We start from the raw sequence: 25464 nt of genomic DNA, 5'->3' as shown, positions 1-25464 counted from the left end.
GCCCACAGGGTTTCCCAAGATGCCCATCGCCTGGAGCCACCGTTTGGTGTCTTGAAGCTTGAAGACTGGGTTCCACATTCCTATAGGATGTCTGCTTGGAGGGAGAGAGCCAACTAGCTGAATGATATTCATGATGATGATGGTGATGTCAGCACTTTACAGTCTACCTCTCAGATAACCAGATGTGAGAAACCAAGGTTCAAATGGAGGAGACGACATGCCTGAGATCAGATCACTGGGAAATGGGGTCTGAATCCTTAGCTGCTATACCTGTGTTTTCATACCAGGTGCAATGCCTAGGAGATTGCCTGTCCCCCTGTGGTGTGTTTCGGTGGCCTCGCTCCAGGGTGGGGGTGATTGCAGCCAAGGTCAGACTAGTCCTCTCATCCTCTACCCAGAGCCAGAGCTGGGTGTGCTGGCAGAACAGGAAACAGGGAGGCTTGGGCTACAGATCTCCAGCTCTTGAAACCCGAGGTCAGGTTTAGTTCTAAGACATGCACTGAAATCATCGTGGTGGAGCAAGCTTGGAGTTCAAGTGTGAAACTAAATGTGAGCTCTTGCTATCGCTGGCTTGTTAGACACTGATGTGTCTGCTCTCTGCTCGCACATTTGGCTGAGTCCTAGGGACAGGAGAGTTGGGAACAGTCCATTTTCATCTATTGCTGGGAGCATCAGCAAATGCTCTCCAGGTCCGAGGGCTGAGGCATGCCTAGCAAACGAATCCTAAGTCCCATACTTAACCCTGCCCCCCAGCCACTGCCCTGGTCCTCCTCGCTAAGCCAGGCCTTGCTAAGAACAGTGGGTTCCAGAAGCCCTGGAAAACCTGCAAACTTGCCTCCCTCCTGCCGAACCCAGCCAGCTCCTCTCTGATAAGAGTGGATTTTTCCATTTTTGGGAGCAGAAATGCTCCTGTTTCCCCTTGCCCACCCAGCCACCCTGGTTTCTGCTCCTGAGCAGGCAGAAGATGGGCATCTGGATATCACAGGAGATTGTGCAGCAGGTGGGGAGAGCACGGAAGACAGGGGCCCTGGGTAGGTGGGTCTGGTGGCAGGCAGTATATCCTGTGAGGAGGCAGATGTCTCAGTTCTGATGTGACTAGGAAGTGAGTCTGTATCAGACACGACAAAACCAAACACCAACAAATAAAAACCCCCAGCCAGCAAACAGGAAGCAGGGTCCAGATACAAATACCATCCTTTTTGCAGCTGCAGCCTCCACCATGCAGGTTTGAGAAGGTCATGCTCTTGGCAGGAAGTGGGGCTGCTTTCAGAGGGGGAGAGGTGGCTGAGTTGGGGTAGGGGGTGAGACAGCGGTGGGGTGAAAGGTGAGGAGTGACAGCAGATCTTTGGGGGTTGTGCCCCTTCAGTCCTGGGCAGGTGAAGACACTGAAGCTGATCTGCCCACACCCCTCCCAGCCATGATCCCACAGCCCTCCGTGGACATATGTTGATTTCTCCCTCTCCTACCCAGGGCCATGAAACTTTTACTGTGGGAGGAAAATGACTGTGGTTTTCAACATGCTTTGTAAGCTGAAAAGCTCTGCGCTGGGGATTATCTTTTCTGTAAAGAGCCAAATAAGAAATAGTGTAGATGGTGTGGGCAATACAGTTTGTGCTAGGACAGAGGAGGCAGCCATAGGCAGTACACAGGCAAGTGAGCATGTGTTCCCATTAAACTTCATTTATGGTATATTTGGGATTATGGGATATTAGATGCTTTTCTTTGCTTTTTCCCCCACCCATTAAGAAATATAAAAACCATTCTTAACTTGCAAGCAGTTCGAAATTGCAAAATTTGGCCATTGGACCATAGTTTGCCGACCTCCATGTGATACAAAGGGGCTGTAATTATTGTTCGTCTGACTTCCTACCTGTTACAGGCGTTCCAGCTTCAGCCTCTTGGGGTCACCAGCTTGACACCTTATTTCTGCCCTTGAAATTCTTAGCAGAAATATAGTTACTGCTTGGCTCATTCTATGGAGGGTTTTGTTTTTTAGTGAAATAGGAAAATTCTGATGATAATGGGAGTACATACATATTTTTAAATGTTTGGAAAACCATAAAATAAAAATCACAACTAATATCTTCTCTGGCAACCATAAAACAAAAATCACAACTACTGTCTTAATTTTTTTTCCTAGAAGTCTGTGCATGTGTGGAATGCATTTTTCTTTGCTAATTGAGATTGCACTGAATGTATAGTGTTTTTTTTTTGTTGTTGTTATCATGAACGTATAGTTTTGATCTCTTGTTTTCCCGTTCTACATTATATATCAGGCATTTTCCCGTGTCATTAAAATTCCTCAGAGATACCAGCTACAGAATATTCCATTATGTGGATGTTCCGTAATTTGCCTAATCGGTCTCCAATCATTTAGACATTTGAATTGCTTCCAGGATTTCTCAATTATATAAACAGTGTATATAAAAAATGATGCTGTGAATATCCTTGTCCGTAAATCTTTGTCCCCACTCTGCTCTTTTTTTTAGGGTGTGTATGTACTGAAGGTTCCTAAGAAAAATCATGTTTTTGACTTATATACTGACAGTTTTCATCTTACTGAATTTTGCTTTACCGATTATGCAGTTCATAAGGTTTCTGAACTGATAATGACTTCATTCTTTCCACCCCACCACTAGCCCCAGGCAACCGTTGGGTTGCCTTCTGATTATATTTCACTCTGAAGTGTCTTTTTTAAAAATCAACCTAAGCTTGATTACCTCCTCATTTTGCCCTGAAATCCACTCTGCATCATAGTAATGTTGCCACCCCCACTTTCTTTGTGTTTGCATTTGTCCGTTTTATATTTGAACGTCCCTTTATTTTTAGTCTCTCTTGTTATATTGTTGGGATGTTTTTCTTGTAAGCAGCATACAGTTGAATTTTTTTTTTCTTTTTGGCAACTGAATCTTTAAGGCTCTATAGGAGAAGGTAAATTCTTTCGTTTATTGTTTTGTAGATGTTTGGGTTTAGGTCCTCTTGTTTCTTGCTTTGTGGCATTTATGTCTCTGTTACTTCTTTCATTTTGTGACTTTAATGAATACCATGTTTATTTGCTTTTATCTTTTCAGTTGCCATGGGAGCTAGAAATCCTAATTTCAATGTCTCCATTAAAATTTTCAAAAATTGTGTTTCATTTTCTTGGCCAGACTCGCGTCAGCCCAGAGTAGAATTTGCCACTGTCCTGTGTGACACGGTGATAAAGGAGAGAAGCAAGACACAGGATGTTTAGGAGAGAATTGAGAGCCAGGCAGACAGGCAGGGGACAAGGAGGCTGTTATGGGACAGAAGAGTGGGACCAGGAACACCAGATAGAAGGTTCAAAGTGGGTAGGTGGGAGCCAGAGAAGTTCCCTCTTCTTAGGTAATTTGTTTTCTCTCCCTAAATATCAACAGGAATGGATTTTACTCTGGTTATACGCAGGTGAGGATCTCTTGTCACTAGGTTAGCTATGCCCAAAACATCCGTGGTGCCTGGAATCACCCAGGCTGGAGCTGAGACTCAACATTTACTTATTAGCCAAGTGAACTTGAGCAAATCATGTCAGTTCTCTGTTGAATTAGCACTAAGTCATAGGGCTGTTGTGGGATGAGACATGTAACTTCTGAGCATAAGTGCCTCACACTTGGAAAATATTCAGTAAATGTTAGATATTATTATGATGGCTGTGAAATCATTTTAGTGGTTATGTGACTGCAGCTTCTACCTAGAGGGCTGGGAATATTTTTATCTATTACTTGCCTGAATATATGAAATAATTGGACAATTTAAAAAAAGTGTGTTGAGGTAGTGGAAAGAGAAGTGAGGTGAGAGAGACAGGGTTGAGGGAGAAGGGAGATCAGGAATAGGTGTGCCTGCATTCGGGGAGAGAAGGGAATGGGGATGAGTAGAGAGAGAACTACCTTGGAGAGTTCCCGGGCAGCCAGGCTCTGCAGGGAGAAGGGAGATCAGGTTTCTGTGTCTACAGAGAGAGGTGCAGGGAGAATTCTGGAAGCAGAATTCATGAAGAATAGGGACCTGGCACAGCTGGGGTCTGATGTGTTCATGAATGGAATGGGGGGAATTCCAAGTTTATGTTTCTGGAGGAGCAGCACACTTTCCTTGAGTCCCCGAGATACAGCACTTGGGGGTGGGGGGAAGGCAAGATGCCTATGGTGTGGGTGGGGGATGGTGGGGCAGACATGAGGGGACAGGGCACAAGGGGAGCGAAGGAAAGAGGGATGTGTGCACAGGGACAGTCTCTGTAGCTCTGGTGGTGAAACATTATAGACCCACATCTTCTCCATATTAGATGAGTTAAATGTAGTTCTCTCTCCCTTTGAGGAAATCCAGTACATAAGTGTCTGCTTCTCCATTAGGAAGATGGAGAAGCATCCTCCCATCCCCCCATTTCAGAAAGATGGCATTTTTCATGACAATTAAATATAGCTATCTTGTACATAGACTTCTCTCGCTTCTGTTTATTTATTTAGACTTAATTTTTTTTTCGAGGTCAGTTATAATTTTTTTATTAAGGTATCATTAATTTACACTCTTATGAAGGTTTCACAAGAGAAACAATGTGGTTGCCACATTCACCCACATTATCAAGTTCCCTCATACCCCCTTGCAGTCACTGTCCATCAGTGTAGTAAGATGCCACAGAGTCACTACTTGTCTTCTCTGTGCTACATTGTATTTAGACTTAATTTTTTAGACTATTGTAGGTTCACAGCAAAACTGAGGGAAGGTAGGGAGATTTCCTATACACCCCTTGGTCCCATGGATGCATTGCCTCCCCAGTCATCAACAGCCCCCACTGGGGAGGTACATTTGTTACCACTGATAAACCTACATTGACACAATTGATAATCATCTGAAGACCATAATGTACATTCGGGTTCACTTCTTGGTGTTTTGCGTTCTATGGATTTGGACTATTGTATAATGACATATCCATCATTATCATTCACACAGCATATTTTCAGTGCCCCCAAATCCTCTGTGCTCTGCCTGTTCATCCCTCCCTCTCCCCAACTCCTGGCAATCTCCACAGTTTTGCCTTTTCCAGAATGGCATGGAATTGGAATCATAAAGTATGTATCCTTTTATTATTGGCTCCTTTCACTTAGTAATAAGCATTTAAGGTTCTTCCACGTCTTTTCATGACTTGATAGCTCACTTCTTGTTAGGACTGAATAATATTCCATTGTTGTTGTACCAGTGTATCCGTTTGCCTACTGAAGGACATCTTGGTTATGTCCAGGTTTTAGTGATTTGGGGTAAAGCTGCCATAAACATCAGTGTTTAGATTTTTTATGTGGACACAGCTTTCAATTCCTTTGGGTAAATACCAAGGAAATCTGATTGATGGACTGTATGGTAAGAGAATGTTCAGTTTTGTAAGAAACCATAAAAAGTGGCTCTACCTACCAACAGTGGTTGAAAGTTGACCATACTTACAGGGGTCTATTTATGGACCCTCTGTTCTGTTTCACTGATCTATTTGTGTTTTTTTTTGTTTTTTGTTTTTGCCAATATCACACTGTCTTGATTACTGTAGCTTTATAGTAAGTCTCAAAGTTGAGTCTCATCCATCCTCTGACTTAGTTCTTCTTCAATATTGTGTTGGCGGTCTTGGGTCTTTTGCCTCTCAATATAAACTTTAGTATCACCTGTCCATATTCATAAGATAACTTGCTGAAATTTTGATTGGGATTGCATTGAATCTGTAGACCAAGTTGGGAAGAACTGAGATCTTGACAATATTGAATCTTCTTATCCATGAACATGAACTCTCTCTCTATTTATTTAATTTTTCTTTGATTTCATCCATCAGGATTTTGTAGTTTTCCTCATTAGATCTTGCGTATACTTTGTTAGATTTCTCTGGTATCTTTAGTTTCATTTTCCTAGAAATGAATTTTTTATTTGATCATTCTCTTAACAATTATTTGTTGAGCTCTTATTCTGGGTGCTGAACACCCCAGATAAAAAGATGGGCAAGATTTGTCTGCATAGAGATTGCATTCTAAAGGGCCTGCAATCACTCTTGCTGCACATCTTATCCCAGAGATGTTTCACATGTGCAGGGGCATCTGGAGAGCTGATGTGAATCTCTGTCAACAGCCCCTGTCCAGCACAGCCATGGGTCCTGGACATGTGAGTTCTGGATGGGAGAAGATTATAGCTACATGCCTCATGAGCTCTTGGGCATCTTGTCCTCATGGTCCTGAGGGTATCAGAGATTCTAAGAATGAAACTGGCTTCTTTTCATAAACCAAGGGATGAAGATTCTCTCCAAAATGGAAAAGTCTATGGCTCAGCCTGGGAGCATTGTTGTCCAGAGGAGGAAGCATAGAATAGTCCAAGAGAGTATGCTCTGGCCAGTTCTAAGGCTTGAGTAGAGGCCAGGCAGGCTCTTTTTTACTTGTGCAGTCATCAGATACTAACCAGGAGCCTGAACTATGTCACTGTAGCTAAAAGGTTTGTGATTCCTCCTCCCCCACCCCTCCAGAACTAACAGTCAGGTAGACACAGACAAATCCGTACATAATTACATTATAGTGTCAAGTGTTCTGGGGAGGGAACAGAAAGCACATGAGGAGGATACTTGGCCCACTTCATGGAGGGAGGGATATTTACACTGAAACATTTAACCTGAGATTTGGTTAAGATTCAAGGCCAACTTGGAGCCGTCTTCTTTTTAAATTGAAATATTCACATACCAAAACTTATCCTTTTAAACTGTGCAGTTTGTGCTCTTCACATTCACAAGGCTGTCCAACCTTTACCATTACCACTATCTACTTACAGAAAACTTTCATCACCCTAAAAGGAAACACTACCTATTAGCAGTCACAGCCTGTTCCCCCTCCCCACAGCTCTTGGCAACTACTAATCTACTTTCTTCCTTTATGGATTTGCCTAATGTGGAAATTTCATATAAATGAAATCATATAATATGTGACCTTTTGTGTCTGGCTTCTTTTACTTAATGTGATGTTTTCAAGGTTCATTCATGTTGTAGTAAGCATCAGCACTTTGTTCCTTTCTGTGGCTGCATAATATTCCACTGTATGAATATACTGCATTTGATTTATTCATTCATCCATTGATGGGATGGATATGTGGGTTGTTTCTACTTTGGGGGTATTATAAATAATGCACTATGAACATTTGTGTACAAGTTTTTGTGTAGACATATGTGTTTATTCCTCTTGGGTATGTACCTTGGCATAGAATAGCTGGGTCACATAACTCTGTTTACTTTTTGAGGAACTGCCAGACTGTTTTCCACAGCAGCCGCACCATTTTACATTCCTACCAGCAATATATGAGGGTTCCAATGTCCCCACATCCTCATCAACACCTGCTATTGTCTGGCCCCTCTTCTTCTCAGATGGGCCCTCGTAGAAGGCTACCCTGGGAAGAACAGGTCTGGCTCTGGGGTCTGGGCCTGGGGATGTGACTTTGAGGGAAGCCCAGGTCTCCCTTGCCCACCCTCCACCACAGCTGACTCCTTGCCCCGGATCCTGGGGTGAACTGCCTGGCAGTGGCATGGGCTGCATCAGTCACTGCAGAAGCCATGTTAGACTTGACTGAGTCTCTTCACCCCCAGCCCCAGGTGGCTGGGCTTCCCTGGAAGCAGCTATTTCTGGCTTTTTCTGCTCCAGGGATGAGTGGTGGGTGGAAAGGTTGAAATTGCTCAGTGGAGTGATTTTGGAAGCGCAGAGGAGCCCTGACAACCTTGACTTGAGAGGAAAGTGGAGAGGCTGCTTTCTGGCAGTGCTGGCCCTTTGGACATTGTCAAAGCAGCAGGCCCGGCCCCCTGTAACCCTGACAGCACCCTGATGAGGGGGAGAGGGGAAGGGCCGGTCAGAGGAGCTGGTGTGATCCGCTTGCAGATGCTGGACCCCATGAGACTCTGGGGAAAGCAGACCTGGGACCTGCGGAGGGGAATAAATGGGATCAGCGTGGGCTGGATTTCCCAGCCAGGAGGTGTGGCCTAGTGGGTGAGTGCAGCAGCTAGAGACAGGCTGCCAGGGTGCTTGGAATCGGGTGGGGTGGGGTCTGCCTAGAATGGAGATGCAGCAGGAAGATGAACAGAGGAGGCCTTGGGACTCAGGCTCCGGAGTCAGCCCCAGAGCTGCTACTCACAGGCCCTGGAACCTCTGTCTCATTGTCAGCTGCCAGGCCTTGGAGTCCTCATCTGCAAACGGCACTAACAAAAAGATTTTTGTGATGACTGTTTAACGGTCATTGTCTTTATTATCGTGTACTGAGCACTGAACTGTCTTGACCTTTCTTACAGCTTTTTGTCATCTCTGTGGCTCTCCACACTAATTAACTAGTATCTGCATCCATCCTACACATCTCTTTACTGAACATGTTCCTTCCCCCGGGTCCTTGTTTGGCACAATTTTAGCACAGTGGTTAAGCCTTTGGAGGCAGCCAGGCCTGGGTTAAAAATCCCAGCTCTGCCATACCCAGACACATGCCCTTAAACAAATCATTTCACATGTTCAAGCCTGGGCCTCAGTTTTCCTATCTGCAAATTGGGGCAATAATAATAGCAGGCAGTTAATTAGTAATAGCAGGTCATTAATCCTCATAACTGGATTAAAAGGACTAATGGATTTGATAGATATAAGGTGCTTAACACAATGCCCGGCACATAGTTAGTGCTGGAGATATATATGTGTGTGTATGTGTGTGTGTGTGTGTATATATATATAAAATATGTTTATATAGATTTACTTGTAATATAAAGATACATATGTTTATTTTTATTTTGTATATAACTAAGGTGTATATTGTGATGTTTTGATATATGTATTGAAATGATTAGTACAGTCAAACTAATTAACATATCTATCTTCTAATATAGTTACCTTTTAGGGGGGATGTTGATGAAAAAGGCACAAAGCTGCAGTTAGGCAGGATGAGGAAGTCTAGAGGTCCAATGCACAGCATGGTGCTTCCTAATTAATAACAATACCATATAGAGAACTAGAAATTTGCTAAGAGAAATTTCAGGTGCTCTCACTATAATGGATATTTGTTGAGCCCCTGCTGTGAGTCAGCCTCCATACTGGACGCTGGGAACACCGGTCAGTGAGACACCCTGCTCCCATGGAGCCCCAAAAACTAAGCTAACAGTCTTAATAACAATCTAATAATTATATTATACTAACTAACCACCCTTTAATCACAAATTCCAACAGGTGCTACTGCAAAGCAAAATGCAGAAATGCAGAAATGCAGGGAGAGAGAATCACTCAGTCAACTCAATTGAGATTGGGGTAATCAGGGGAGGATCTCAAAGGGGGTGATATTTCAGCTGGAATCTGAAGGATGAGGAGTTTTTGGCCCAGGAGTGGGAGGAAAGAGGGCTCCTAATGCAGGAAACTTTATGGGAAGGCCTGGAGGAGCTCAGTTTTTGTTGTTTTGTTTTAGGGAATCAAAGAAGCCAGTGTGAGGGATTGGAGGAGGGGAAGGGGATAGTGAGGTGGGGGGGGAGGGGCAGAGACTAGATCATGCAGGGCCTCAGGGCAGAGGGAAGACGCAGGTTCACTGCTGGGCTGTAGGTGGGAAAGGAGGCAAGATGGGGGGTTTGGTGAGTGGGTACCCCACAAACATGTGCAAGTCACCTGTTAGAGTGTATGCAGCTCCGCAACCGAGTACCCAGGGGCAGATGTGGATTGCCCAAGGGCCACCTCTAGTGGGCATACATCTCTCTCTTGCTGTTCCTGTTCCCCCAGGGCAGGAGCAGGAGCCACACCTGTCGTTGTGCATCACTGATGGGCTTGAGGTCAGGCAGTCTGCTCTGTGGGGCAGAGCGGGTCAGGTGGCAAAGAAAACACGGGCTTGTCAGCGGTGATTTCTCCCTGCAAAGGCAGCCGCCACGAGCTTCCTGCAGAGATGGGCTGGTTCAGCCTCGCTCACTACAGCTGGAGATGGTTGGGAGCAGATGGCCCTGCTTGGCCCGGATTCCAGCCAGATTGCCAGGGAGGTGTGGGTGGAGCGACAGGGCTGGCGCCAGGAACGAGAATACATGCGAGGAGGAACCACCTCTCTGCCATCTCAGTGCGGTCCTGCCTGCATGGGGAGCTGTAGGGGCATCAACTGCAGCCTCTCTGTGGTCCTTGAACCAGCAGATGCTCGGAGCTCCCTGGAGAGAGATGGCCTCTGTCTTTTACAACCACCTTGATTACTCTGGAGAAATATAAGATGTTCATGGTTGTATCCTCAGTGCCCTGCACAGGGCGGGACCAGGAAGGGCCTCAGTGATTGTTTTTATTTTTATTTTTAAAATAAGTGATAGCAGTTTTCAGGTATTGTCTTATTTAGTCCCCATAGCAACTCCACAGACAAGATGCTGTCGTGATCCCCACTCTGCAGATGAGGGCACTGGGCACAGAGATGAGGAGTAACTTGCCTAAAACCAGAGTGAGCTGTGTCCAGAGCCAGGCCCCGCTAGAGCAGAGGTGGAACTGCTGAGGGGCCTTGGCTCATGAATGAATATTAAGGCCTCCTTAGAGACAGGGATGACTTTTCCCACCTCCTGGGCTGAAAATAACTGCCCGACATTGGAGTAATTACATCTCTTGGGCTCCCACACGGCATGGAGAACACCCCAATAATTACAGCACACAAAGGCTGCTTTTGGCAGCTAATGCTTAATTTCTGCCTCACAGAGTGTCTCCTGGACAGGAAGCCTGGTCCACCACCCACCCCCATTGGGTTTGAATTCTTGCCTTATTAAGCAGAACCTTCCAGAAATCCAGCTTGCACAGGGACATAATGACCGTTTCTCTCCCAAAGGCCAGAGCATCCCCCCTGCCCCAAGGACAGGCTGGGCTTTGGTGATCAGTGGCTTTGCCCCAACCTCCCCATGTGGCCCTGAGGCTGAGACCAGGTACCAGCGCATGTACAGCTCTGCAGGACAGACAAAGCAGGCATGAGCTACCGGTCAGCACTACAGGGTGGTCTGCTTCACCCAGAGACAGAGAGGCTGTGTCCCTGGGTTGAGCTGGGGGGGCTGGTGAGTGTGTCAGGGGCTGGGAGGGTTGCTGAGTATTTGCTGTGTGCCAGTTCTCAGGGAAAGAGTAGTAAGTGCCTGGCCATTGTCCTGCCCTCCTGGGACTAAGTGTCCTACTGCAGACAGACCCAAGCCCAGACTTACCCAAACAGTTATATGAGTATAGTTGTGATAAACTATCCGTGAGATGTGTGGGGGCTGTGGGTGTACCAAGCAGGGTGGTGCCCTCATTTGGGGAGTCTGAGCTGAGACCTGAAGGATGAGGAGTGAGGCAGATGGGTGTGTGTGTGAGTGTTAGAGATAGATGGGTGAATGGGTGGATGGTGGATGGTGGATGGGTGGATGATGGATGGATAATTGTGTCTTCTAAGCAGTAGGAACAGGCTGTGCAAAAGCTCAGAGGCCAGAGAAGCATAGTGACTCTACAGCTGACAAGGCCTTTGTGGGAGGCGTTTGGAGTTTAAGAAATAAGACTGGAGAGGTAGGTAGGTAGGAGTTCCAAAGCTGTGCTGTCTAGTAGAACTTGATGTGAAGATGGAAATGTTGTAAGGCTGCACTTTCTAATATGGTAGCCACATGTGGCTTTTGAGCACTTGAAATTTGGCCAGAGTGATGGAGGAGATGAGTTTTGAATTTTTATGAGTTTAAGTTTAAGCAGCCATAGCAGGCAGATGTGGCTAGTGAGTCCCAGGCCCGTTCCATAGGACCTGACCATATCCCATACAAACCCCCAGCACAGTGAGTGCATCTTGGGCGAATCTACTGGACATGTCACCTTTTGCTAGGAGACTGGATGGAGGCCTCATCCTCCCTTCACATGGGCCTCTGCTCGTGCTCATGCTGAGGCCGAGGGGGTCACAGGGCTGTGGGTACATGAGGATGGAGCTCAGAGGCCACCCCATCCCGACTGTCCTGAGCCCTCGTCTTTCCCTGGCAGCCCTGGGCTGCTGACCAGTACACATCCTACACAAGGGATCCTTCTTCCCTCTGCACAGCCACTCCTGGTTACCCTGCAGCAGGGGTAAATTGATGAAACCACCTTGTCTGCCCCATTGGGTGGGTGGTGGGCTGTCGTGTGGATATAGTGTCTACCAGGGCATTAGGAGATGTGGACTTGGGTGCACATTTCAGAGGGAGCCAAACTTGGTGAGGGTGGGCACAGAGAGGGAACTGTCTTGATGGAGATCACACAGCCAATAAGAATGGCACTCAAATTTGAACCTTGGCCATCAGACTCCAGAGTGTATGCCTTCTATGATGATCTGTGGTGGTCCCTCGAGAACAAATTTAAATTGCTTAGCTCAGTGCCTGGCACACAGGAAGTGCTTGATATTGTGAGCTCCTATTATTATTATTATCCAGGCTGTGTCATCCACCTCTTGGAAATAATGGACCAAAGACCTATGTTCTGTGTCTCAGTTTCCTTATCTGTAAAAGGGGGAGGTTTTGATACTTAGCTCTTACACCTGTTGTAAGGAGTGAACAAGATTGTTTGTGTCAGGACCTGGGAGAGAGTGGGTCTGCTTGGGTCCCCTGCATATCTGCACTCACTCCTGTCCCCTCTGTTGCAGTACGCTACTTCCTGAAGAATAAGGTCAGCCCTGATTTGTGCAATGAGGATGGACTCACAGCTCTGCACCAGGTAAGGCTGGGCTTGCTGGGGTCCCCAGCTCTCTGCTCCCCACCTGGACAGGTGCCCCATGTCCTGCTTTTTTCCTGCCCAGAGCCCTCAGAGAGGAAAGGGGGAGGGGAGCTGCAGCTGCCCCATCTGAAAAGCTCTTGTCTGCTTTGGAGATGTGTGTGTCTGTTACAAGCATGCCCAGAGAGCTCCTGTGCACATGCGTGCATGGCGCACACACAGCCTGCAAGGACAGGGAGCCTTTGTCTGCTGCATCCTCACTGCCTAGCAAAGAGTTTGACAGACAAAGCAAGTTTGTTTGGAGGTTGAAAGCTTTCAAAGCACATTCATTCACACCCAGAAGGCACCCGTCCACCTGGTGACAAAGGTGATTAATGGGGGTTATATGACCTGCCTGTGCTCATACAGCCATAAACTGTGGCCATGAACCACAATCATAACACATTATTTACAGGGCAGCATGATGGACCCACCATCCTTGGCTGGGCAGGGGATGCTCTGGCTGTCATCTTTGCCTGGATGCTGCAACAGCCTCCCTGCTGGTCCCCGGCATTCATTTGGCCCTGCCTTGTTTGGTTCTCCTTGCAGTGGCCACAGGAATGCTCAAGCCAAAAATCTACTGCCATTACTCTGTGGGCCCTGGTGTCTCCCACAAGGCCCAGCCCCTGATGAGCTCTCTATGCTTCCTGGCTCTCCAGGCTCCAGCCACGTGGCTTTCCTGTTCCTGGCACACACTGTATTCTTCCCACCTCACTTCCCAGAGCCCTTGGTACATGTGGGGGTTAGCGCCCATTCACAGCAGAGCCTGAGAGCTGTTACGTACATATCCTTTTCTTCTGAGCACCCCCTTTGTTTGAAATTAGTCATTTTAACTATTGGCATCATCATTTGATGTTGGCCTTCCTCTGCCCAGACTCTCAGCTGCCTGGGGGCAGAGCTGTGTCTCTTCCTCATTTGGTGCATCCCAGCATCTTTCCCCGTGCTGCCATACAGCAGGTGCTTAATATGTGCATGCTGACTTAATGAATCAACACAGTGAAACCTCCCTGTGCCCTGGCCCAAGTTTCTGAATGCAGCCTGGCAGGCGGGAGGCCAGCCTGCTGGAACCCTGGGTTGGTGAGAGCCTCTCCATCTCCCCATTAGGGCAGGGCGGATGGACAAAGACAGGCCACTGCCCTACCCATGAGCTCAGGGCAGGTCCCTACCCTCCACCAGAAGCCCAGTGGCTTCCTCTGTGTCCCTTTGGGAATTCTAGCCCTGTGACTCTGGGTAAGTTACTTAAGCTTTCTGTGCCTCAGTTTCCCCATCTGTAAAAGAACAACAAGTACTCATCTCACTGGTTTGTTATGAGGATTAAATGAATGCACATAAAAACCCTTTGAGCCTCACCTGACACTGGAGGAATATTAGATATTATTATTATTATTAGAATTTGTCACATGCTTGCTTCTCTGCCAAGCTGCTTCACTTATGTGATGTGTTGGCTGATCCTTACAACAACCCCGTGAAATATTATTATCCCTATTTTACAGTTCAGGAAACAGGTTCAGGGCCAGCATTGTCCAATAGGACTTTCTATGATGATGGAATATTCTGTGTATCTGCACTGCCCAGTATGGGAGCCGCTAGCTAGGGAGCACTTGGAATATTATTCTGAGGATTAAACAGGGCAACGCATGGCCAGAGGTTAGCAAGGTAGCCCTGGTGACACATCATGGCTGTTGTTACTGTTATTGCTGTTGTCACTTCTGCCCCAGCCACAACAATGGACCTTATTAAGAAGCACTTTACATGCCTGGTGAAGGAGTGGGTATTTATTTCCTCTTGGCAACAGGGACCCTAAAGAAGTTTGTAAGCTGAGAGCAACATGGCTGGGTTAATGGGGAAGCACACTCTCCAGTGCGGAGGGTGTGGAGAGGGAACAACGGAGAGGCAGGAAAAGACGATGACGCCTCAGCCAGGGCAGCGGGGATGGGGACAGTGACTTAAGAGATGGAATCCAAACCCAGAGATAGTACACGGGAGGTGAGGGGTCAGGAAGGGTCATCCAGCTGCAGGTGCCATTTCCGCCTTGGGGAATTCCAGAGCGAGGACTACCCGCTCCACCACCCGCTGTCCCCTCGCCCCCTCTCCCGTGCACCCCCAGCCCAGCTCCTACCCCAGCCCTGGCTCAGCCCGTGTCCAAGGTGCAGGCTGGTCCGGACCCTGGGCATCCCTCTCAGAAGACTGCAATTTGAGTGCCCAATTCCCTCCCCTTTCAGCCTAAGCCCCCAGCCCATCCTCACGCTTTTTTGCAGCCCCTAAGGGTACGATCTCTGATGCTCCTGTTTCCTGACCGCGGTGGCTGGGCTGCTTCTCCTCCTATGGACAGATGCCCAGACCCATCTCAGTTAGTCTGGGGCCCCTCCCCTTTCCCTGCCGCCTCACGCCGGCGCCTTTGGCGCCCTCTGCCGGCCGCACCATGCCGCTGCATGGTTCTCTTAACCTGAGGCAGCGACATACCTCATTGGGTCGGTCACCTGTATTCCACCAGTCCGGAGAGATGCCGGGCTAGCTGGGGTGGAAAGAGAACCTGGGTCGCTGGCACCATCTGTGCAAACGGCTGCTGCTATCCCACATACCCTTCTGGCGCTGAGCCCTGGCTCTGCTGAGGTTGGGGGTGGGGGCCGTGGAGTCGCCCCATCCCAGTTCCCATCCCCACACCCACCTGGGTATGGGCTCCCACAGGGGCCTCTGCTCCGTCTGCTGCCACCTAGTCCCTTCTCCCCATGCCTACAGACACTTCTGGGGGCCAGATCATCATCTCTTAGCCGGGAGATTTCAACACAGCTCCTCACCTCTCTTCCCTACCCCCAAAAAGCACACACACAATCTGTTCTCCACCTGCAACCAGAAGAATGATTTAAAAAAGCAAGTCTGACTGTGCTGCTCCTTAGTGTAACTGCATCTCCCATTGAAGCAGGATGACGTCCCTACCTGGAGGGGCAGTGCTGAGCACAGGTCCCCTGCTTTGTCCCCTGCTGGATTCTCCAGCCACAGTCTGAAGTGGCTCCCTGCTTTTTCCTCTGTTCTTGCCTCTCCCTGCCCTTGGCCCTGGCTTGAGGTCCCTCTATCCCTTGGTATCTTTCACTCCCTGTACTTGGAGTTTTGGGGCTGCAGTGACTGTCAGAGCCCTGTGTCTCTCTGGGGGGCTGTAGGCTCCTGACCCTTCCCTCTCACCTACGCTGACCAAAGTGTGGACAGCCAGGAGTATACACGTGGCTGTCTCCTCCCCAGGACTTTATCAGGACCTCCAGAGCCCTCACATGCAGCTGGGTTCTTTTCAGGGAGGCTTGATTACTTGAGGCTTCCTGGAGAACTGAGTCAGAGGTGTCAAACTATGGTCCACTGCCAGGAAGGAGGACTCTTCCCCCAAACCCCCTCATCCCCACCAACACATACCCCTGCTTCAACCTGAGCAGCCCTGCTTAAATTTACTAGTTATCGAAGGTAGAATTCTCCATTCAATTTTGTTTGAAGGAGGCCTTCTGGAATTTAAAAAGAAAAAAAGGTTTTTAAGCCTTATTCAAAATTTTGTCCCATTTTCCCAACACTTGCAAATGCTTTTATAGCTGATCTTTAAGTGTGTCATATTACACTTAGATTTTTATCTTGTATACTATTAACTGACTCATGAAGAAATAGAGGTTCAGAAAGGTTACGTGGCTTGCCCAAGGTCATACAGCATGTAAGTAATGGAGCTGGATTCAAACTCAGGCAGGTTGGTTTCCTTGTCCTTCCCTTTGGCCTCTGGAGGGGAACTTGGCATGTCCCCCGAGGGTCTGGGGCCCTGCCCAGAGCTGACCCAACCTGGGTCCCCCTTGCAGTGCTGCATCGACAACTTTGAGGAAATCGTCAAGCTGCTCCTTTCCCACGGTGCCAACGTGAATGCCAAGGACAATGAGCTGTGGACACCGCTGCACGCTGCGGCCACCTGTGGCCACATCAACCTGGTGAAAATCCTCGTTCAGTAGTACGTGCCCCTCCCCCCAGAACGGCCCCGCCTCTGCCTTTGGGTTTTTCCACGTTTGACTTGGTTTGTTTCTGTTTCCCTCTCTCTCCTCAATGTGTTTTTCTCTCTCTGACCCTCTTCCTCTCTTTCTCTTTCTCCTCCCATCCTTCTCCAGCTCTCTGGGCCTTTCTCTGACATGTCTCTCCATCTCTGTCTTTCCTTCCCTCTTGGTCTCGTTCTGTCTTTCTCACTCTTTGTCCCTCTTCATTCTCTCTCTCTCCCTTCATTGTCTTTTTTTACCCCCCCAAACATGGTTGTGGTAAAATACACATAACATAAAATTCACCATCCGTGCATTACAGGCATAAATCCCATTTGGTCTTGGTGTGTAATCCTTTAACTAAATTCGGTTTGCTTGTGTTCTGTTGAGGGTTTTTGCATCAGTGTTTATAAGGGATATTGGGCTGTAGTTTTCTTTTCTTGTAGTGTCTTTGTCTGGCTTTGGATCAGAGTGTCATTCTATTTTTTAATCTCTTTTTGTCTGTCTCCATGAGCCCTTGAGTTTATATTCATCTCCCCCACTCTCTTTATGTGTTGTTGACATTTTTGTTGTTCTTATATAAAAAAAAAAGTCACGCATGCTTCTTTGCCCCCCAAGTCCTGTCCATATGCTTTTCTTTGGGGCAGAACCTGCTTTGGAGACACCATGTAGTGTCTCTCCCAGGAATAAGGCCCTTTCTCTCTCTACCATACTGATGGTCCTTTCCTGCCCTGAAATTCTTTCTAGACTGCTCAGGTTCTGTAAACACATGGAAAAGGCAACATTCAATTGCAGATGTATCCAACTGAATTCATCCAGGGATCAGTGGACACTTGAGCTGGGCCAGGCCCTATGCTGGGTGCAGGGCACTCAGGAATGCGAAAGGCCTGAAGAACCTAAGGCCTCAGGAAACTAAGCAATTTCAGTGCTAGTGCTGAGACACAGCAAGACCGGTGGGCTGGGGTCCCGGGAGGCCAAGGAAAGCATCTGAGGGAAGGGGATCAGAAAATAGCTGAAGCAAGTGACCTTTTGTGGAGGTCTTGGCAGAGCAGCAGGAACCTATTGGCTGGCTGCTGAATGGGGGGAGCTGATGGTGCTATTGGCCTGGCTTAGAGAGGGGGGTCATCAGCTTGCCCCGGGCACATGGGAGTTCAGAGAAGTCATAGCAGAGAGCTTTTAGGCCCAAGGACTGACTGGGGTCCCATGCCCATACGTCTGATGAGAACCCGGGTGTGGCTCAGTCTGCCAGGATCATCAAGCGGCCCCGAGCCCATCACCGATAGGGGCCAGCTGAAAGAGGAAGTGGTGCCAGCCTGGTGCAGTGGGTTCCCAACTCCCATCTGTACCAGAAGCTCATGGGGCATGGGTTTAGAAGCCATACTCTTGAGCCCCAACCCCAGAGACTGTTTCAGGAGGTCTGGAGCAGAGAGCTCTGGACGCTGCCTTTCATTTCATTTCGATGGTTCCTGGGCAATTCCGCCAGGAGCCCCAAGGCTCTGCCTCTGCGCCTGTCCTGGTCAGCAGCTTGGAGGAGGAGCTGGGGGATGGCTGAGGATGTTTCCGCATGCGGGCCAAGGCTGAGATAGAGCATGGGGAAGCAAAAAGAGCTGGTACAAGGGAGACCTGGGTTTGAGTCTTGACCCTCCCACACCCTAGCTGTGTGACCCTGGACCAGTGACTGAACCCGAGTCTCTGTTCCCCTTGAGTGAGATGGGCCGATAGGAACAGCCTGAGAAGACATCCTGAGGACTTGCATGAGACAATGGGTGTGAAGGGCTTAGATCAAGGCCGGCTCTAAGCAGATGCCAGGTAAAGGGAGCTGCTGCCGTTAATGTTAGTTTATTATTGTCCCTAGGGAGGACTTGGTCATCTGTCTTCAAGTGCCTGCCTGCTGGCTCAACAGAAGCCAGGGGAGGTCCGCAGGGATAGCTTTCCTGGGATTTTGGCCCCTTCGCACCTGGGCGCCTGGATTCCTGAAGCCGTTGTCCTTGCTGGGGTGTCCCGTAGAGGGGCTGCGGTGAGGCTGGAGGGCAGAGGCAGCCAGATGGGCCCTGCCCACACCTTCCTGGCCCTCCCCCTCCCCCTCTCTCTGCAGTGGGGCTGACCTGCTCGCTGTCAACTCTGATGGAAACATGCCGTATGACCTCTGCGAGGATGAACCCACCCTGGATGTCATCGAGACGTGCATGGCTTACCAGGGTAAGGGCTCAGTGTGCTGCTGTGGTGAGCACGTCTTACATCAACGCCGGTGAGCGAGTTAGCTAACTGCAGGCCTGCCTGGTGCTCCACGCTCAGGAAATGGGGTGGGCATCATTATTATCCTTATCTGTGTGGTTAAGATGATGAGGATTCAAAACGGCCCTGGAAAGTGTGCTGTGCAAAAGGGAGGTATTGTTCTCATCCGTGTCACCCACACACGTGGGTGGCCTCAGCTGGCCTTGTCTCCTCTTCGTCAGCTGTGACAATTCAGTTTAATAAACATTCACAATACAGATATATTCCCATTTGGAAAAATAATAAAAAGTCAAGAACATTGGCTGGTGCCTGCTCTGTGCCAGGCACCAGACTGGCTGCCAGGGGCCTGGGTAAACAAGATGTGGGCTGTTCTCAGCTCACAAATGAGCTTCAGAGAGGAAACAAATGTAACTATCAGAGACCTGCCCTCCCCCACCGCCCTGTGTGCATACGTCTGAAGCGCCCTCCTCAGAAATAAATCTCAAATGCAGGCCCTCATCTGCAGCCTGAAGTCCTGTCTGGGCCCTGCCCCTGAGCCCTTCCCAGACCACTGCAATCACCATGGATTTGGTCTCCCCACCCCCTGGCTTTTCTCTCCACCTTCTGCAGGGATTCTTAACGATTCCTGCGCCCATCTGCTGAGTCTCTGGATGTCTTCTCAGAATCATGTTTTGAAGTCCAGTTATCAGAATCATAGAATTATGAAGGCAACCAATTATATGAAAATATAGCTACCAAAATATTTCTGAATGTGTTATATGGAAACTTGATTAATTCAGGAAACAATAAGATAATGTGATATGAAAATACCTACAGTTTCTGTTGGTGACAGAGTCACACGCACTGCTCATTCCACTGTGGGCTTTGCTTGTATGCTAACGGAAGGATATGCTGTATTTCATTGAAAGGTTAGTGAAAACAAACATGTCATTTCTTTCTCTTTCGAGTTTATAGACCTCCCCGAGTTCTATCCGAGAGTGTTTGATCTGATAGATGAGCATGTCACCCTTTCCTTAAATACCATTAGTAGCTTCCAGTAACACTTAAACTTTTTAGCCAGAGATTCAGGCTCTAAAGTGTCTTTCTGGATCCCTCCACCTCAATTTACTCATCTCTCCATTTGAAAGTTATGTATTCATTCATTCATTCCAATAATAAAAATTCATTAAGCATTGTGCCTGGTGCTGCAAACACAAATGTGGATGAAAATGGAGGAAGCGAACACAGACCCTAGTCAGATAGGGTCATCAGGGGAGGCCAGCTGGGGAGGTGATGCGGGCCATTCCTAAAGGATGAGATGGAGCCCTTCGTTTGAACAGCTGGAGGTGGGCGGGTGGATGGTGGGGACTTCCAGGTAGAAGAACAGCATGCAGAACGGTAACCAATACTATGACAGGGCCCAGTGGGTTCCAGGCAGGAATGGCCCTTGTTCTGCGGGCCAGAGCATGGTGTTTGTGTTCACTGGGCCAAGGAGACAATGATACGTGGGCATGTCTGTCCACCCTTTGACTGGCAGACCCTGGGAGCAGGGGCTGTGACACTCCCATATGCTCTCCTGTCCCGCCTTGAGGCCTAGATCTCGGGGGTGCTGACTAAATCCCCCCTTCCCTGATGCAGGCATCACGCAGGAGAAAATCAACGAAATGCGGGCAGCTCCTGAGCAGCAGATGATTGCGGATATCCATTGTATGATTGCAGCAGGCCAGGACCTTGACTGGGTAGATGCCCAGGGTGCCACACTGGTGAGGAGATGGGCCAAGTTGGTTTGGGCTGGGGTGGGGGTCAGTACTAGAACCAAGACCAGCTAGGGCTGAAGTGGGTCAGCACCTGGTGGAGGCCAAGTGTATACAGTTGGGGTCTGGCCGTGGCCTTGGACCTCCTCCAGATCCCCTTTGGGGCCAGTGTTGCCTCTGGAATATGGAGAGTTAGTGGACCAGGGTTCAGCCCCTTTGAGAATCTGGCCACTCTCAGCTGGGGCTGCGAGTCAGGAGCCCTGGGTGGGAGGCTGGCTCTGCTGTCTACCTGTTCTGCCTTCAAGTTCTAGGTGTCCATCCTGAGCTCATTATTTCACCCTCCTGCACGATGTCTTCATGTAAAAGACTGGTCCCACCATTCGTCCACTCACCCATGCATTCTGGCTTTGTGCTGCCCCTACCCCTGCCTCTCTTCTGGATTCCCTGACTTCAGAATCCAGACACCCCCCAGTCATCCATTCATCCATCCATCCACCCATCCATCCAGTCAACACACAGCTCCTCTGTGCCACATGCTTTACTAGACCCTGAAGATACAGAACAACAGAATCTTCTTTTCTCACATCTGCCTGCTTGGCTCTAAGCATCCTATCAGCTCAAGTGTCAGTGACTTGAGAAACCTTCGTGACCTCCCTTCATAGGCCTTCTTTGCACAGTGCAGCCCAGTATTGGAGAGGGCCTGTTTCTGTAGCCTCTAAACTGAAAACAATAGCATGGCATTGGAAACCCACGCCCGGACCCCTGTCCCCTTGCCGGTGACTGGGCCCTGCCCTAGGCTTGGGGTCTGTGCTGGTCATGAGCATGGACCTGATCAAGGGTGTCAGATCTTGAGCTCAACAGTAGGGCTCAGCAGTACCAAGTTCCCTCACTTGCCTGCAGGCCTGACCTGGTAGCCCAGGTATGATAACCAAGCTTCTCCCACCTGGTCCTTAGCCCTATCCTCTGCCTCATGCCATTTTCTAGTAACTGGGTCCCTGCTCAGATCACCTGCTCAGCTCAGCACTCAAGGATGGAATCAGGTAGTGAGACTGAACTCTGTAAAATGAACTTAAGGCCAGGCTGTACCAGGGCTTTTTGCCCACCCTGGCTGGAGCTCTTCTGGGTCTGTGGCCAGGCCTGCTCTACACAAAGGTCTTCTACTCTTGCACTGGGGCTGGCCTCAGAGTGGCCCCACTCACATGGGATGAGCACAGACCTTCTGGAAGGTCTCAGATCTTCCCAGTAAAGAGCAGATACTAGTAGTAATAGTACTTTCCTCACTGGGTTGATGAGAGGACTAAATGGGATTCTGCATGTGGGTGTTTAGCACAGAGTCTGTAAACTCTCAGTAGATGTTAGTGATCAACATTAACATTCTTCTTCTTATTATTAACAGTATCACTGTCCCAGTCGTGCTTTTTTATTCCCAGACAAGTACGACGCCTCGCAGTTTGTAATGTCTGCCTGGCCTGCCCACTGTCATTCTCTGTGACTGGCATGCATCACACATTGATAAATCAGATAATTATATGAGTTTTCATGGGGGCCTGTACCAGGTCACACCCTGGGTTCATTCTGCATATTAAAAAATAAGGGAAAACCTCTATTTGCTAAAATCGCATGACAACTTTACCCCAGGATGAGACAGCATCTGGCCATTGGAGCTGCATTCTGAAGGCCGCTTCCTGGAGCCATGCCTTTGCTGTCCCACTGGCTGGGGCTCTGTTGCCCTATACATCAGCCCTCAGATCCCTCCAGTTTCCTCTGGTTTATTCCCAGCCAGGTTTCTGCTGGCCTTCTGTGTTCTCACCTTTATCTCCTGTGTCGGCTGGGCAGTTGGCTTTGCTCTGCCTTGTCTGCTTCTGCTCCTTCAGCCATTCCCATGGTGTGCCCTGTCATCAGGCATCTCTCTGAAGTGTTAATCATTTTCTGGGTGTTCATCATGTGCTAAGCACTTTATGTATTTTCTGGGAGATTGAGCAAGTGGGACAACTGAGGTCTGCAAGGTAGTGTCCACCGCTGGAGGCCTTCAGTGGTGCTGGGTTGACAAGCTGGGGCCTCAACATGAGGTTTTCTCTCTCTCTTTTTTTAAAGTTTTTTAGTAAGGTATTATTGATATACACTCTTCTCAAGGTTTCACATGAAAAAACAATGTGGTTACTACATTTACCCATATTATCAAGTCCCCTGCCGACCCCATTGCAGTCACTGTCCATCAGTGTAGTAAGATGCCACAGAGTCACTGTGTGCCTTCTTTGTGCTACACTGTTCTCCCCGTGATCCCCCACACCATGTGTACTAAACATAATACCCCTCAGTCCCCTTCTCCCTCCCTCCCCACCCACCCTCCCACACCCCTCCCCTTTGGTAAGCACTAGTTCCTTCTTGGAGTCTCTGAGTCTGCTGCTATTTTGTTCCTTCAGTTTTGCTTCGTTGTTATACTCTACAAATTAGGGAAATCATTTGGCACTTGTCTTTCTCCGCCTGGCTTATTTCACTGAGCATAATGTCCTCCAGCTCCATCCATATTGTTGCAAATGGTACGATTTGTTTCTTTCTTATGATTGAATAGTATTCCATTGTGTATATGTACCACCTCTTCTTTATCCATCCATCTACTGATGGACACTTAGGTTGCTTCCATATCTTGGCTATTCTAAAAAGTGCTGCGATAAACCTAGGGGTGCATATGTCTTTTTGAATCTGAGAAATTGTATTCTTTGGGTAAATTCCAAGGAGTGGGTCAAATGGTATTTCTATTTTTAGTTTTTTGAGGAACCTCCATACTGCTTTCCACAATGGTTGAACTAGCTTACATTCCCACCAGCAGTGTAGGAGGGTTCCCCTTTCTCCGCATCCTCGCCAGCATTTGTTGTTCTTAGTCTTTTCAATGCTGGCCATCCTTACTGGTGTGAGGTGATGATTAGTGATGTGGAGCATATTTTCATGTGTCTGTTGGCCATCTGAATTTCTTCTTTGGAGAACTGTCTTCATATTCTCTGCTCATTTTTTAATCGAGTTATTTGCCTTTTGGGTGTTGAGGCATGTAAGTTCTTTATATATTTTGGATGTTAACCCCTTGTCGGATATGTCATTTACAAATATATTCACCCATACTGTAGGATGTCTTTTTGTTCTGCTGATGGTGTCCTTTGCCATACAGAGCTTTTTAGCATGATGTAGTCACATGAGTTCATTTTTACTTTTGTTTCCCTTGCTCGAGGAGATGCATTCAGGAAGAAGTTGCTCATGCTTATATTCGGGAAGATTTTTGCCTATGTTTTCTTCTAAGAGTTTTATGGTTTCATGACTTAATTCAGGTCTTTGATCCATTTTGAGTTTACTTTTGTGTATGGGGTTAAACAATAACCCAGTTTCATTCTCCTGCATGTAGCTGTCCAGTTTTGCCAACTTTTTGGTGTTGAAGAGGCTGTCATTTCCCTATTGTATGTCCATGGCTCCTTTATCATATATTAATTGACCATATATGGTCGGGTTTATATCAGGGCTCTCTAGTCTGTTCCATTGTTCTATGGGTCTGTTCTTGTGTCAGTACCAAATTGTCTTGATGACTGTGGCTTTATAGTAGAGCTTGAAGTCAGGGAGCATAATCCCCCCACTTTATTTGTCCCTCTCAGGATTGCTTTGGCTATTTGAGGTCTTTTGTGGTTCCATATGAATTTTAGAACAATTTGCTCTAGTTTGTTGAAGAATGCTGTTGGTATTTTGATAGGAATTGCATTGAATCTGTAGATTGCTTTAGGCATGATGGCCATTTTGGCAATATTAGTTTTTCCTATCCATTAGCACAGGATGTGTTTCCATTTATTGGTATCTTCTTTAATTTCTCTCATGAGTACCTTGTAGTTTTCAGAGTATAGGTCTTTCACTTCTTTGGTTAGGTTTATTCCTAGGTATTTTATTCTTTTTGACGCAACTGTGAATGAAATTGTTTTCCTGATCTCTCTCTCTGTTAGTTTATTGTTAGTGTATAGGAATGCCACAGATTTCTATGTATTAATTTTGTATCCTGCAACTTTGATGAATTCAGATATTAGATCTAGTAGTTTTGGAGTGGATTTAGGGTTTTTTATGTACAATGTCATGTCATCTGCAAACAGGGACAGTTTAACTTCTTCCTTGCCAATCTGGATGCCTTTTATTTCTTTGTGTTGTCTGATGGCCGTGGCTATTACCCATGAGATTTTCTCTTATTGGATTTATTATTTGCTATTGCTGCAAAAAAAATGACCCCAAAACTTAGCATCTTACAACAACAATGGATATTTATTACCTCACATAGTTTCTGTGGTTCAGGGAATTAGAACAGCTTAGCTGGGTGGCTCCAGCTTGGGGTGTCTCATGGAGTTGCTGTCTAGACATCAGCTGAGGTCTTACCTAGGGTATAATGTCCCCTTCCAAGATGGTGCATGCACATGGCTGGCAAGTTTGTGTAGGATGTTGGCAGGAGGCCTCAGTTTCTCATCTCCTTAGGACCTTTCCATAGGACTGCTTAAGGGTCTTCACAACATAATGGTTGCCTCCTCTGAGGGTGATTGATCCCTGAGAGCATAAGGTAGAAGCAGCAATACTTTATACCATCACCTTGGAAAGCACATAGCTCCGCTTCATACTGTCCTGTTTGTTAGAAGCAAGTCATGTTCTGGCCCACAGTCAAGGGGAGAGGAATTAAGCTTCATCTTTTAAATGGAGGGGTGTCAAAGAATTTGTAGACATATTTTAGAAGACCATATCGGACCTCTGAGATTTCTACAGGGCTCAGCACATAGTAGGGACTCAAAA

The 25464-nt window shown here is 47.7% G+C and overlaps 1 protein-coding gene across 2 annotated transcripts in view; it reads left to right on the top strand.

Annotated features, from left to right (window-relative positions):
* The window catches only part of PPP1R16B (protein phosphatase 1 regulatory subunit 16B), a 94171-nt gene that overhangs the window by 56202 nt on the left and 12505 nt on the right, over positions 1–25464 (top strand). For both annotated transcript variants that reach the window (XM_037012863.2, XM_037012864.2), the window contains exons 3-6: positions 12595–12665; positions 16529–16674; positions 18789–18892; positions 20546–20670. In XM_037012863.2, the coding sequence (XP_036868758.1) occupies positions 12595–12665; positions 16529–16674; positions 18789–18892; positions 20546–20670 (446 nt within the window). The remainder of the gene's footprint in view (positions 1–12594; positions 12666–16528; positions 16675–18788; positions 18893–20545; positions 20671–25464) is intronic.

Source organism: Manis javanica, chromosome 5 (genome assembly GCF_040802235.1).
Source record: "Manis javanica isolate MJ-LG chromosome 5, MJ_LKY, whole genome shotgun sequence".
Taxonomy (NCBI): domain Eukaryota; kingdom Metazoa; phylum Chordata; class Mammalia; order Pholidota; family Manidae; genus Manis; species Manis javanica.
The sequence above is the reverse complement of the archived record's forward strand: the minus strand, read 5'-3'. Positions and strand labels throughout refer to the sequence as shown.